The 15,796-nt window shown below is 41.3% G+C and overlaps 1 protein-coding gene across 1 annotated transcript in view; it reads right to left on the bottom strand.

The window, feature by feature from the left end:
- Positions 1–15,796, bottom strand: part of LARS2 (leucyl-tRNA synthetase 2, mitochondrial) — a 186,647-nt gene that overhangs the window by 19,432 nt on the left and 151,419 nt on the right. Inside the window, 2 exon segments of the mRNA XM_008584192.1 lie at positions 10,003–10,114; positions 15,414–15,491. Of these exon segments, the coding sequence (XP_008582414.1) occupies positions 10,003–10,114; positions 15,414–15,491 (190 nt within the window).

Raw genomic sequence — 15,796 nt, 5'->3', positions numbered from 1 at the left:
ATGTGGGATCCGAACCCTCGGGCGGGAGCGCCGCCACGCTTCCCAAGCGGTGCACTATCCAGTGCGCCACCGGGCCGGCCCGAAAGCTAAGTTTTTTAGAATAAATGAAACATGTAGAAACTGCCCCGGAGCCTTGGAAGAGAAGGACTGACAGTGTACAATGATGCCTCCTCACAGTACAGTGCTTCTGTTTGCAAAGGACTCTGGACACCTTGTGAGATTAGCCCCTACTTCCTGCTGGGAGAGGCAGGAAGAGGTCATTCCCCATTCTCTCCTGGCGGCAACCGACTAACACCTGTGAGTTAACGACCAGGGTGACACTCCTGGCGCATGGGACTCCTCACTTGGCTCTGCTATGCCCCCAGCTGCTCATTCAGAAATGATACACACATACATGGGGGAGAGCAGGAGACAAGCAGGTTTCCCATTGCTTCTTTGAATTAAAAAAAAATTAGTTGCTATGGATTTATAAAGCTTCAGGGAAGACCTCAATGGACATGAACACAGACTACAATATATACTGCTGAATCTGCCCTCCCCAGCTTTCCTACAAATGCCTAGAACAGAGCCTGACATGTGAATGACTGAATGACTGAATGAAACACTGTAGCAAAATAAGATTCAATCTAGTTGGCTCCTTATTGTAAAAGAGCTCACAAAAGCCCCAACAGTGTCTTGTATAGAAAAAGTCATGGAACAAAGTCTGAAATGGACTAGTTTCTATCACACTGCTTCAGTATACGTCTTGCTGGAGATCTTGTCACAGAAATGAAGGACAGACTGGCAGGGGCAACGCCACAGTGTGCATCCATACCGTAAGACCTGCCAGGCAGGGACACTGCCTTGGAGAGAACAGACCCTCTGCCCACTGTATTACAGACTCAGAGACTGGAGGGGCACACAGGAGGGAGTTTTTGAAAATCCCACTTACATCAGTCCTTCCTGGGAGAAATGAAATGAAGGAGGTAGACAGATAACATAGGACAAAGAAGGAAAGGGAGAGACATGCATATTCTAGGATGAGAGTAGGTGAGTTTACTACAAATTGGATCAGCATTGTTTTACAGCAAAAGAAGACCAGGAAAGAATTAACAAGTGCCATTTAAAAAACTTAGTGTGATCACCAATGCTAAATGAAAGATCCATGTTTCCTTTTAGGGAGATAATAAAAGGCTACAAAATATAATATAATATGGCTGTGGCCTGGCAGGGCCTACCAACACCCTCCCATGAGGGTGTTCTGTCCATTCATCAAGAAATGGGTCAAAGTCTTGTCCTTTACAGTCTGTTCTAAAGCACAGTAAAAGATAGAGGCAAGCAATTCACTTTGTGAAGTAAGCAAAACCCTCACTCTCCAGCTTGACAATGCATATTGAGAAAAACCATGTCTTAGAAAAATAAATGCAAAATTCTAAATAAAACACCAGCAATATATTTTTTTCCTAAATAAAATTTAACAGTATATTAAAAGTCTACTACATCATGAATGAATGAATTCATCACAGGGTATCTTAATAATAGGCAATCAATTAATTGGGCATAGATCACATCAAAAAGGCAAAGGAGAAAATTCAAAGCAAATGATACATCACCTCAACAACTGAACGTGGACATTAAGTAAAATACAACTCCCATTCCTAATACAAGTTCTGGTGAACAAGGATAGAAGGCTGCTTCCTTAACATGACAGGGAATATCCATCCTAAACCAACAGCCAACATCAAACCTAACAGGGAAGTGCTAGTTCCATTTAAATCTGGAAATGAGACACTATGGTCTGTAGTCAGCATTCTTTAACATTGCATAGGGTTTTCTAAGAAATATATGTAGTAACAAAAAAATAAATAAATACAAATTTTTAAAAATGGGCTGCCCTGTTAGCTCGGTTGGTTAGAATGCAGCCTTACAACACACCATGGTCATGGGTTTGGATCCTTATACTGGCCAGCCACACACAACACACAACACACACACACACACACAAAGAAGCATATGTAATAAAGGAAATAAACAGACACCAGGTATAACTATTAGAAAGAAAAAATTTATCCTTATTTGCTGATTATAGAATCCTAAAAAATCCAGGAGGAGTTTACCTCTTAAACTAAGAGAGATCAGTAGGAAATCAGGGTAGAAAATAAGTATGCAAATACATTTTTAAAAAATTATATGTCACTGGAATAAGTTCTAGAGATTTATTATAGAGCATAGTAACTACAGTTAATCATAATGCATTGTATACTTGAAAATTGCTGAGAGTGGACTTTAAACATTCTCATCACAAAAAATGGTAAGTGTGTGAGGTAATGGATATGTAAATTAGCTTGATTTAATCATCCCACAAAATAAGATCTAGACATATATCAAAACATCACATTGTATACCGTAAATACAGACAACTTCCATTTGTCAATTATAGCTTAAAAGGACATCAAAAAAGATCAATTTTATTAAGAGATTCAAATTGGATTGATCTACTGAACTGACAGATTAATTCTTTCTTATGGTTCTTATCAATCTACATGTATTTTTCTTAACTAATCAAATTTCCATGGGATCAAGCTTTATTTGACCCCATCAGGAAGGCTATCAACTCATAATAAATGTTAACTGAAATAAAAAATAAAATGTTGGTGGCAACGTGGTTTTACAGAAAGAAAAAAGATACACCAGTCAGAAAATAGAAAATATAACAGAAAAAGATTCTAGTCACAGAAATAAATGTTAACTGAAATAAAAAATAAAATGTTGGTGGCAACGTGGTTTTACAGAAAGAAAAAAAAAAGATACACCAGTCAGAAAATAGAAAATATAACAGAAAAAGATTCTAGTCACAGAAACGCAAAATAAAACAAAATGTGACAAAATAAAATACTTGAGAATAACCTTAAGAAATGTGCAGGACCTACCTGAAGAAAATGACAAACTTCACTGAGCATGAGGGAAGTCTTGAATAAATGGGGAGACAGACCATGTTCTGGAATGAAAGCCTAGGTGAGGTAAAGATGTGAGACTTTCCCAAATCAATTCTAGGTTTAACCAAGTTGCAGTCGAAATCTCATGGAGATTTTGGAGGAACATAATAAAATTATACCAGAGTTCCATTGAGGAGAATAAACAGGTGAGAAGAGCTAAAATTATTATTAAAAAGAAATAGAGTTTAGTCTGCCAGTTGTAAAATTAAGCTGTTTGTAGAAATTCAACAATTAAATCTGAAACAGAATGTACAGTTCAAAAACAGACCCTAGAGTGGAAAACGGAAAACTTCTCAGGAAAATAATTTGGCGATAAATATCAAGAGTCTGAAACAGATTGATCTCTTTTCCACTTCAAGGAAATAATTTGAAGTGAGAACAAAGATTTATGCACAGAATTGTCCATCGAAGACACATTAAATCATGGTGCTTGTGGACAATTAATGTAGTCATTAAAAATGTCTACAAGTAAAAAACAAAAACAAAACCCCAAATATTTACAAGTACATCTTATTTTTAAACTGGAAAATACTCAGACTTGAATTTTTTGCTAACCCTGGGAAATCAACATAAGCTCCATGTAAAGCAAAGATGGTCAAACTGTTGCTCTGTGTTCCATCTATGTCTGTCTAAGAGGACACACTAGGCCCCTGATACTGACACCAGGGCTCAGGAGGCCTGAGCTTGTCTACCTGTTCTGGGCCCAGATGGTGTGTGTGGTCCCTGTTGTCGGTCCTCACAGTTGCACAGGTGTGAGCAATCACTCAGAATTTCAAAGAGATAGAACAGGCCTAGGTTGGGTTACTTTAGCTCACAGGGTGAGTTTATCACAAAGGGATTGAAAAGCCTACGTATAATACCTGGAATCACAACAGACAGTCTTTTTTCTGTTCAAGTATGAGTATATTCACAGATGACCCAGAGAATTTCTGGAACTTGATTTGGGGATGTGCATCAAAAGTCTTTATATTTTGTATATCTTCTGATCAAGCAATTATACTTAGATATCCGTTCTAAGGAAATAATTTTGCATGTGAACATAGAATTAGGTTTTTGGTATTCAGCTTTAAAAAAAATAATGTATAACTGTAAACAGTCTAATGTCCAACAATAGGGAACAGGTAAATCCAAACAATGAAAAACTATGACCGTTAAAAATGATGCCACAGAAAAATATTTAATGACGCAGAAAGAAAATATGTTTATTTAATATTTAAGTGAGTAAATCAGGTTATAAGATGACCTCTAGATTAACAATAAAAACAAGATCATTAATAAAAAGAATGGAACTACTGTACATACAACAACATGGATTAATGTCAAAAGCATTATGCTAAATGAAAGGAGCCACACAGAAAGGACTGCACATTGTATGATTTCACTGACATAACATTTCTGGAAAAGGCAAAACTATTGAGACAGAAACCAGATCAGTCATGCTCGGGGCTGGGAGTGGGCGTGGGATTGACTAACGGTGTAAGGGCCCTTTTATCTGTAATGAAAATGTTCTAGGGCCGGCCCAGTGGCGCACTGGAGAGTGTGCCGCTTGGGAGCACGGCAACGCTCCCGCCAAGGGTTCGGATCCCATGTGGAGACTGGTTCCCGCTCACTGGCTGAGCACGGTGCGGGCGCAACACTGAGGGTTGCGATCCCATTGCTGGTCAGTAAAAAAGACAAAAAAGGAAAAAAAAATGTTCTAAAACTGGATTATGTTGATGGTTAGATAAGTGTATAAATTTACTTAAATCATTGGATGTATATTTAAAATAGGGTGAATTTTATAGTGTGTAAATTTTATGTTATAAAGAGACATGACAAAACAAAACAAAAACAACTAGATAGACAAGTGGATTTAACCATTGATCTACAGTAAGATGCTGACAGTGGTTGTTTATTTCTAGAGGGTATACAGGTAAGGGGATTTTTATTTTTAGTCCTTGACATCTGGGAATTACAGCTAGGCCTTAGTTTTATTAGAAACTTGCTTGGTGCTCATAGCCAGGCAACGTCATTCTCCCATTAGATATAAACAATCTCACAGAACACCAACATCACACAAGGACATACTGAAATCATGGTAAAGTGAGACAAAACAAGACCACATCACAATTCTGTCTAAGCTGGGGCTGGCCAGTTAGTTCAGTTGGTTAGAGTTGTAGTGCTCATAACACCAAGGTCCAGGGTTTGATTCCTGTACCAGCCAGCCACCGAAAAACAAGACAAAACAACAACAACAAACAACACGCATAATTTTGTCCAAGCACAGACAAAGAAAAGGTCACTGTGGGACCCACAAAATATCAAACATCTCCTTTTCTTGGCAAATATGAGTGATTGCTACTTCTTTACCAATTACAACTTTATTCTTGTTCAGACCTGTCCTTCCTGTAGATAAGATTTTTTATGATACTAGAACTATTCTCACTTTCTGACAGCACCCAGTCTAGAGCAAATCCCCACCTCCTTAGACCCTTCCCCAAATTACCCAACCAAAGCCCAAACACATTATATAATAGGTCTTTCCTAACTTCCTCTTACTGAGACACCCCATTGTTCCCCATGGAAAGAAATCCACTCGTTAACTGCAGGTGTGTTCCTAGTGGTCTCTGGCTGGAGGAACCTGACAGAATTGCACCTGCATGGAATTTCAGCTGAGACCCTCACTGCCTTTAACCAGAACCCTTGACTCAGAAACAGTGTGCACATCTGAGACTCCCTTGTGTCTGTGTCTATCTGTTTGAGGTGCTACCCACCCCTGGCTGGGAATTACGTTCATGCTGAACTGAGCTCCAGGATTTCACTGAAGCCTTTCAGCGTTGTATTTGTTGTTTTTAGAAACAGGTCCCACTTTGGGCTTTTGGGTTTTGGATCAGAACTGTATTGTTCCCTGGTAAAACTGTTTTCTAGCAACTAACACCTGCCTGTCTAATGTCCTGTCACTCTGTCTGCTCGTGTAGTATGTTGAATGTCCTTTTTTTCTATTGAGAGAGGCCAGGGAATGGGTCCCATACGTTTGTTCTTGAGCTGGCCCTGGAGGGGAAGTGTTCAGTAGGTTTCTTCTCAGGTTGTTATCCTCTGGATAAACTTTGCCCTCAACAGTATATACAGACGGTCCCCAACTTACAATTGCTGGATTTAGGATTTTTGGACATTACGATGGTGCAAAAGCAATACAAATTCAGTAAAAACTGTACTTCGAGTACCTGTACAACCATGCTGTTTTTCACTCTTATAATGACTTCTTCCTCTATACAATTCTTATGTTCCTGAGAACTGCTTTTATTTCAGTTTTGTTCTAGAATCAGGAGGTTTTGTCCAGTTCCTGATCCGTGATCATGGGGCTTTCTTTTTGTTTTCTCATGACAATGCTAACTCCTGTGCATATCTTTTTAACTGCCGCAAATTTCATCAAAGACAGTTTGGATTTACAGCAATCACTTTGGGGAACTTTTTTTTTTTTCTTTTTGCGGCTGGAGTACAGGACTGAACCCTTGACCTTGGTGTTCCAAGGCTGTGCTCTAACCAACTGAGGCAACTGGACAGTCCTGGGAATTTTGATATGAACAAAATTGCTCATTTGAGAGGTTCCTTAGAACAAGAAGGACAGAAAATTCTGACTGTCCAATGGTATGCCTTCTTTAATTGGCATGATGGGGCTTCTAAACACAATTTGAACTCAAAAATTGCCTCCCCTAAAGAATCTTTTGCTAAAGCCAAGACAAAATGTGAGAAATTTAAACAACTCTCTCCCTTGCAGATCCACTGAGACCCGCTCCAGTTCTCCCATCTTTCCTCATCTGTTTTGCCTTCACTCTTGGAAGCTTGCTCAACATCATGAAGTCCCTACAACTCCTGCCTTCTCTTACTGCTCGTTCTGCCCCTCCTCCATCTAAATCAGGTACACTACAGTAGTCCCCTCTTATCTGCCATTTCACTCTCTGTGGCTTGTTACCCAAGGCCAACTGTAGTCCAAAAATATTAAATGGAAAATTCCAGAAACAAAAATTTCACGTTTTAAATTGCATGCTTTTCTGATTAGTGTGATGAAGTTTCGAGCTGTCCTCCTCCACCTTGCCCAGTACGTGAATCATCCCTCTGTCCGGCAACTCCATGCTGTCCACGCTACCTGCCCTTACTCACTTAGTGGCCATCTTGGTTTTATCAGACTGTCTGTTGTGGTATAGCAGTGCTTGTGTTCCAGTGACCCTTATTTTACTTAGTAATGGCCTCAAAGCATAAGAATAGTGATGCTGGCAATTTGGATATGCCAAAGAGAAGTCATGAAGTGCCTCCTTTAAGGGAAAAGGTGAAAGCTTTAGACTTAAAAAGGAAAGAAAAAAAATTGTATGCTGAGTTTGCTAAGATCTACAGCAAGAAGGAATCTTCTACCCGTGAAATTGTGAAGAAGGAAAAAGAAATTTGTTCTTAGTTTTGCTGTCACATTTCAAACTACAAAAGTTATGGCCATGATGCATGATAAGTGCTCAGTTAAGATGGAAAGGCATTAAATTTGTGGGTGAACAGAAAACGTGTTCTGACTGACAGCAACATGTTGTGCCAGATTAACTTAATCTGAATTAAATTAAACTTTACCATAGGCATGTGCGAGTATGTATAGGAAAAAACAGTATATACAGACGGTCCCCAACTTACAATTGCTGGATTTAGGATTTTTTGACATTATGATGGTGCAAAAGCAATACAAATTCAGTAAAAACTGTACTTCGAGTACCTGTACAGCCATGCTGTTTTTCACTTTCAGTACAGTATTCAGTAAATTACATAAGATATTTAACACTTTATTATAAAATAGGCTTTGTGTTCGATGATTTTGCCCAATTGTAGGCTAATGTAAGTGTTCTGAGCACATTTAAGGTAGGCTAGGCTAAGCTATGATGTTCAGTAGGTCAGGTGCATAAAATGCATTTTCAACTTGCGATGGGGTTACATACCCCTTCGTACGTTGAGGGTTTGGTAGTATCTGTGGTTTCAGGCATCTACTGGGGGTTTTGAAAGGTATCCCCCAGGGATAAAGGGGGACAACTGTACCTCACTTAAAATTACAACTCCTAGGAAAGGGGCATCCTGACACTGACTCGTATGTAGATTTTAAGCCCTGGTTGTGTTTAGACGGCTATGCTATTGTTACGGACTTCCCAAATCTCAGAATGGAAAGAGAAATTCATTACAGAATTCAGACTTGTCTTGGGCACACAGAGCTAGTCCTCTCTGACCTCTCCTAAGCCACCTGTTGGAGGGGCCAGGAGATGCAAAGGCTCGGTTAGAAAGCGGTAATTGGAAAGACTCAGAAAATGACTTAAAACACAATGAAATACATTTTTATTCAATCAGAATATCTCAAAGCATATCAAGTAGGACAGGATCTTCTGGGAGCTACACCACAGCCCTTTCATGCTAACATAAACCGGACCTTGATTCCATCTTGCAAGCAGCAGAAAATGAATCCATAAACTTCAGAAACAGACCTATCTGCATCTTTACACAGTTTTCAGGATTAGTTCCTGATGTGGCCATTTCCAATGCCATTTCCACTTTTTTGGCTGATGTTTTAAGGCCAGAAATTGTAGATATGGTACATAAACCAAAAACTGGCTGGCAAATCATTCCATTACATGAATTTTAGTATTTGGCTGAACAGTTTGAAGTGGCTTTAGACACCTAAATGATGAAATCCAAACTAAGCTCATGGGTTTACAATGAAAGCAATTACACAGGTCCTCCTTTTCCTCAAGGGATGAAAAACACTTTCCTTTTGATAGAGATACTTGCTGATACCATAAAAAAGGGGACAATGGGAAAATAACTCTCTTATCCTAGCTAAAAAGAAGAAGGAACTAATGCTTCCCCCTCCTCCCGAGGAATTATGAAGCAGCTCTGAGGGAGATGGTAGTGCCCGATTTCCAGTGATTCCCTTAATCAACAAGGAGCACTATCTTTTAAAGTAGAAGGAAATACACAATCCCTTGTGATAGATATGTACTCTGTCAAACATAAGTCCTACCACGATTTCTACCCACCTCCTGTAGTCATAAAACTGCTTGACTGGTAGGAATTTCAAACAATCCTCAAATTCTTATCACCCAGTCTTACGCTCTGACTCTGACTCCTCACTGGTCAACATGGGTTTCTTCTCTGTGACACCACATCAGTAAATTTAATTAGGAGCGATCTTTCATGTACATGGAACTGCCAAATTAATTACATTTCAGATGGACTATTTCTAGAAATATGTGAAGACTTTCTGGTGCATGATCCTTCAGTAGCTCAATTACATGTCTCTTTGCCTATCCCTACATGTTTGACGCACTTCCAATTTCAGGATTTATGTGAAGTCCCTGATTCTCTCTGGGCCAACAGTTCTGATGTGGAGAGAATTCTAGGGGCTGAACCTCAGGTGTTCAGACCTGCTTTGGTTCCTAGTTTAGGAATAACCATTTGTTAGTGAGCACTGAATCACAGCATAAATTAAATTTTATATCTGTAATTCAATTCCAGGACCCTTTCTCCATCTATAAAGTGGAATAGACATGAGTTTCCATCTTGAAAAGATCATATGGGGTCATTATGTGTGGATACCAGGAGGCTGAGTCATGAGAAAGAATGTTCTGTGGTGACATCAATATTCACATTAATCTGGGAATATTATTTCAAAGGAGGGAAGTGTATTTCCCTCTGGTAGGGGTGACCATGTTGATGAAGTACCACCATTCAGAGTATAAGACACAGAGGTTCCTGAGTACTTTTACTTAATGTCATATGAGCAGTTTTGGTATTCAGTATTCTTGGAAGACACAAAGTTAATGGTGATGGCACATGTCCTTCTTGTTATGTCATTTCACCATTTCCCCATCTGAGGACATTTGTGTTCCAAGTCTCTGTGATTATAAATTATCCGCAGTGGACATCCCCCACAGCTGAGGACATTTGAATCGCAAATAATGGTCAAAAAGCAGCTTGGGTACATTATGGTTAGTAGTAACTGGTCAAACACGGACCCCCCACGTACCTGCCCAGAGCTCTGAGGTTATATGAGGGGCCATCGGTGCAGCCATCACCATCAGGGCACAGAGAGCATCCTCAAATTCGGGGCTGTGGAGAACAACTCTCTGAGAAGCTTGCTGAGGAAGAGAAAAGAACAATGTGAGAAGACTGAGGTGGACAAAATAAGCAAGGGTGAGAAAGGTCATTAATGTATCCAAAGTCCAGAGACAGAAGCAGGTGGAAGAAACCCTCTTTACTATCCATTTTTGCTCAGAACAAAGAACTTCTCCCATTTAATCATGATATTAAAAACAGCTACAGCACCCAGCAGCAACCACCAAGCTGATGCAGGAAGCACCCCAGGCTCTCCTAAGCCAGGGCGGTGGGGGTCCGAGGGCCTCAGCCATGTCCCCCCAACACCCACAGCAGCCCAGCTGCGACCACTGAGCTGCTCCAGGAAGCGCCCCAGACTCTCCCCAGCTGGGGCAGTGGGGTGCCTCGGGCCTCAGCCACCCCCCACATGTGCAACCAGCCCAGCGATGACCACCAGGCCACAGCAGGAGAGGCCCTGGGTTCCCAAGCTGGGACTGTTGGGGATGGGGGCTTTTGCCACACCCCCCTGACATCTGCATCCAGCCTGGCAGTGACCAAGCCACCACTGGAAGCCCCCCTGCCCCCCTGTGGGAATGAGTGGGGTGCCACAGGCCTTAATCCCGCCCCTCCTCCTTCCATTCCACTTCCCTCCCCTTTCCCCTCTCTCCCTGCCTCCCAACTGCTCTGCAACAACATCCTAGAATGTAAAAAATAATATTAATAAAATTACATTTTCTTTAAAAAGAACAAAACCAGAAACAAAACAGCAGCAGCAGCAACACAAATACATTACTATTTCGAGTATTTACCACGCACTTTAACTCATTTAGTTCTCACGACTACCCTTCAAGGGCATATTCTTTCCCCCTTTGACAGATGAAGAAGCTAAGGATCAGAGAGGTGGGGAAATCTGCTCCAGGGCATAAGGTTAATCAAGCTCTTATCCACGCTGCTAGGTTTCCTGTGTGCTGCAGGTCCAGGTGAGAAAAGCACAGAGACCTGCTCAAAGGTTTTGGACCACTGGACCCCCAGGACAGGTCCTCTTTGCCCCCTTCAGGTGTCTCGGGGATCCCATTCTCTTAAACAGCTTTGTGAGTTCCAGTAAACAGTTTCTTCCTGAGGTGTGGCTAAGCAGTTAACTGGTCACACCCACTCAATTTACAGAGCTCCAGGGCATAGTCTCTACCCTCAAGGAGTGTACAGTCAGGTGGGGAGGAAATTCACAACGGAATCAGGATGTGACAGGATTCGGCAGGCTGCTGGTGGGAGGAGGGCAGTCAGCACAGCTCATGTGAACTGGGTGCGGAGTCAGAGAACAGCCAGGAAGGGAGATGGGCCATCCTGAAGTGGCCGAAGAATGTTGCCAGAAGGACTTCGTGGAGGCTGGCAGTTCTCATGACACCCTGTGGAAGTCATGATAAAAACTAGCCTAAGGAGGTCATAACATCCTGTGACAAAAACAATTCTGGTTTAACTTTATGACATATTTGTTAGGCTTCAAAGTGGGGGCCCACATGATGTACTCTGCTGGGTATAGAGAGGCCAAAAATATTATATACGTGGTCTCTGTTTTTAAAATGTGTATGTACACAGGTACTTAAAAAAACAGAATTAAAAGATATTATGAATCTTTCCATGTGGGTATAGAGAGGCCAAAAATATTATATACGTGGTCTCTGTTTTTAAAATGTGTATGTACATAGGTACTTAAAAAAACAGAATTAAAAGATATTATGAATCTTTCCATTAACTTTCTTAATTACCTGTAAATGATCTTTTAAGAATCACCTAATATCAAAAGAAGAGAACAGAACTGAGGTTATCAGAAGTGGGAAAGGGGAAGAGGGGAAGAGAGAAATTGGTAAAGGGCCACGAAAAATGATTATATTTTATAATGTTGAATATACTAATTATCCTGATTTAAGCATTACATATTGCACATAGGTAATATTCAACTCTGTATCCCACAGAAATGTATAATCAACTATGTTACAAAAAAATCACCTAAGAGATTTGAATATAATTTCATTGTTAAGGGTATGGAGAGTCGACAAGAAAGGCTGTGGGCAGAGCTAGCTACGAGGGAGTAGCAATGTCATTTTTATTTTTTTTTAATATTTGCCTTTTTTCCCTGATATAAAAAATAACAAACACTCAGCACATAAAGATTTTGGAAATACTAAACCACTTACAACTGTACTGCCCAGAAAAAGTCAGTATATTTTATCTCGGTCTCCAGAAATGCAAAAATATGTGTATATATACACATAACATTTTCATGATTGAGATTTTTGTATGCACACTTTTGTATCATGTGCTTTTACTTAATGTCATGTGAGCAGTTTCTGGTATTAAGTATTCTTGGAAGACATGAAGTTAACGGTGATGGCACATGTCCTTCTTATTGATATGCCATTTCACCATTTCCCCATCAGAGGACATTTGGGTTCCAAGTCTCTGTGATTATAAATCATCTGCAGTGGACATCTCTGGGTCAAAGGATATACCCCATCACTGGGTTACCAACCTCACAGATGGAGTGCTTCCTGGCAAGGTTACACCAACCATGCCCATCTTTGATGTGTGAGAACCTGTTTCATCATCTTTGTAACAGCATGGAGAATAGTTAAGTTAGAGAATCTCTGCAAATTTGATAGGTAAAAAATACCATCTTGTTTTTAATTTGCATTTCATGACAATCAGTGAGGCAGAATACTTTTTTTCTCTACAAGTTTATTGGCTATTTCCACATCATTGTCTGTGAATTATTATCTTGTCGCATCTTTTTAAAATTTTTTTTATTGAATTATAATTGATTATACATATTTTGGGGGTTCAATGTTGACATATGTTGATTGAATCAATACTACTAGTATATATATTGTTACAAATTGTATTTATTCTTTATGCCCCTTGTCCAATCTCTCCCTATTCCCCTCTCCCTCCCCCCTCCCCCCCCTGATAACCCTAGATTTCTTCTCTCCCTCTGAAAGAGTAATGGTTATTACATTGATTTTTTGCCTAGACGATCTGTCCAATGCTGAGAGGTGTGTTCAGGTCCCCCAATATTATCATAGAGCAGATGCTGCTTCTGTCACTATGGAATGGGCTTTGTAGAGAGAGACATCCTCTTCTTTTCTTTGGTCTCTGCTGGTGACTGTTCTTGTGTCAATGCACTCCAGTGGCTGGTGGACCATCTGCGTGGTGGTTGTGATGTCTAGCCACTTTCCTGGCAGCCGTGGCTACTGTGGTGATTGTAGTGGGCCATCCACATGGAGGTGATGTTTTTGGCATGCTCCTTGGTGCTGGCGGTGTGCCTGGTTGTTGGGGGCATGTTGGGGGGGGGCTGGTCCCTGGCTCGATGCCTCAGGACCCTGGTGGGACCCCAAGATGCAGGCGGTGGGACCCCAAGATGCAGGCGGTGTGCCTGGTTGTGTGTGGGGGCAGGGGTCTGCTCCCCATCTCCATGCCTCAGACCCCCAGCGGGTCCCGAAGTGCTGGTAGTGTGCCTGGTAGTGGTGGTGGTGGGGGTTCCAGTCCCCAGATCCATGCTGCAGGCCCCCCGGCAGGCCCTGAGGTGCTGGTGGTATGCCTAGGCTGGAAGTAATTTCTTGTCTTTTGCTTACTTCTAAAATGGGGGAACTTCCAGTGCTTGAGCTCTCGGTTGAAATAAATTGTTGCTTTGCTATTTCCCTAGAGAAGGCTTTTTGTGCAGCTCAGGTTTTAATGATTGACTGTATAGGTACTTCCAGCTCTCCAGAGACTCGTGCACTGGGGTTGTGTAGAAACTCTGATCTGGGCCTGAGCCTTTTCATCAAACTGCACCCCATGCAATTCTATATTCCTGACCAGTCTCATCTGAGTGGTCCTGTGCTGACTGGGGGGCGGGGGGGATTGGCTGTCATTGCTGTGTCCCACTGTTCTCCTGGTGGGCCTGTCTCCCCCAGCACCCGTGCTCCAAACACTTCCCACGGGACAGGCTATGCACCAGTCCCTTGCAATGACTCACCGGTCTCTGAGTGGCTCTTTTCAGTTGTTCTGGCTTCTCGCTCCTGTGTGTGTCCATGGGAACCCTATTAGAGGTCTTGCTGTCCTGGGGGCCACCAAGGCCCTCTTCTCCCCTGCCACCTTCAAGCAACTCCATCCAAAGGGCACAGCTGAGGCTTTTGCCAGCTCCTGCTCCATATGCTTAGTAGCTCCCGCCTTAAAGTGGCCATGGACCGAAATGCTCCGAGCAGTTTTTCTTTCTCATCGTGGCTTCTCCCACCTTCATGAACTCCGTAGGTCTCTCCTCCTCTTCCCCTGAACTCTAGCGGCCCCAGCTTGGCTGTTGCTGCTTTTTTATAGTTGTAAATTGGTTGATTTGTGGGAGAGAGTGACGCTGGAGTCCATCTATTCTGTCATCTTGACTGGAAGCCTTCTTTTCACATCTTTTGACCGTTTTTTGGTTAGGTATTTTCACATTAATATGTAAGAGTGCTTTGTATAACCTTCTGTCTGACATCTGTTATAAATGATTTTCCTAGTTTTTAGTTCTTTTAATATGACAAGTTTTAGTACATTGAAAATATCAGGTTTTATGTAGTCACATCTGCACATTTCTTCCACTGTTCTTAAAAGCTTGGAGAGGACTTTATTTTAAAAAGCGTTTGTTAATAGTTTTATGCATGTTTTTTGTTGTCTACTCGCTAACCACTTGCCTAAGCACAATTTGTTGACAAATCTTTCCCCTGGCAAGGGAAATAGTAATTACATGTAGCAAGAAGATGAGTCTGCACTGAAAAGGGTGATTTTTGTCTTCATCGAGAACAATTCTGACCCACATAAGTTAAATAAATATAAAATATAAAAATGCCAAGGAAGTATCATGATTCATTCAGGAAATCAGACAGTGGGTGCATGAAGAGGCAGAAAAGAGAGAGGTCTGAGCCTGGTCCTGGATTTGCCGCTAATCAACCAGACATGTCATCTAACTTCCATGGGCCTCAATGTCCTCATCTGCAAAATATTGGGGAGAAGGGGGTTTGGTTTTTTTTTCTTTTTCTTTTTTTTTTTGATGGCTGGCCGGTACGGGGATCCAAACTCTTGACCTTAGTGTTATAACACTAACTGGCCAGCCCAGGAGAAGGGTGCTTGGACCAGGCGATCTTTAAATAAAACTCCAGCAATAAAACTAGGTTGTGACTATGGAGAAAATGATTCTTTAAGGCAACAGATCCACACTGAGGAAGTGATGCTGTGTACTGCTCTCTCTCCCCACAACCTGAGACCTGACAGGCCACCTCACCACACGTCACTCTCCCTCCTCTGCTACCGGCTAATGAGGACAGACATACCACTTACCAAGAGAGCATTGCTGAGTCCCATGAGCTGAGAAATTGCAGAATTCAGTGAGAAATCCTCTGTGAAATGTGTAGTCACCTATTGGTAAAAGTTGAATTACTCATTTTCTTCAAATTACTTTAAGCTTCCCACAAAAGAAACTGAATCATCAGAAAAAAGTGAAATTAAATGAATGTAATCAAAGCTATTTATAGATGTATTCACTATCTTGAATAATCACTATGTTTCATCTGCACAAGGTTTTTTTAATTCAAAGTTAATGCTATTTCCAATATTCAAGCTACCCCACTTGCACCATATCTGGGACAGTGTTGCTTCCCACAGTACGTGGATAAGCAAGAAATGCTAGTTATCTGAATAGGAGCCAGGACTCACCAATGAGC

The sequence above is a fragment of the Galeopterus variegatus genome, unplaced genomic scaffold (assembly GCF_000696425.1).
Source record: "Galeopterus variegatus unplaced genomic scaffold, G_variegatus-3.0.2 Scaffold3172, whole genome shotgun sequence".
In the NCBI taxonomy this organism is placed as follows: Eukaryota; Metazoa; Chordata; class Mammalia; order Dermoptera; family Cynocephalidae; genus Galeopterus; species Galeopterus variegatus.
Note: the sequence above shows the minus strand (reverse complement) of the source record. Positions and strands in the feature narration are given on the sequence as shown.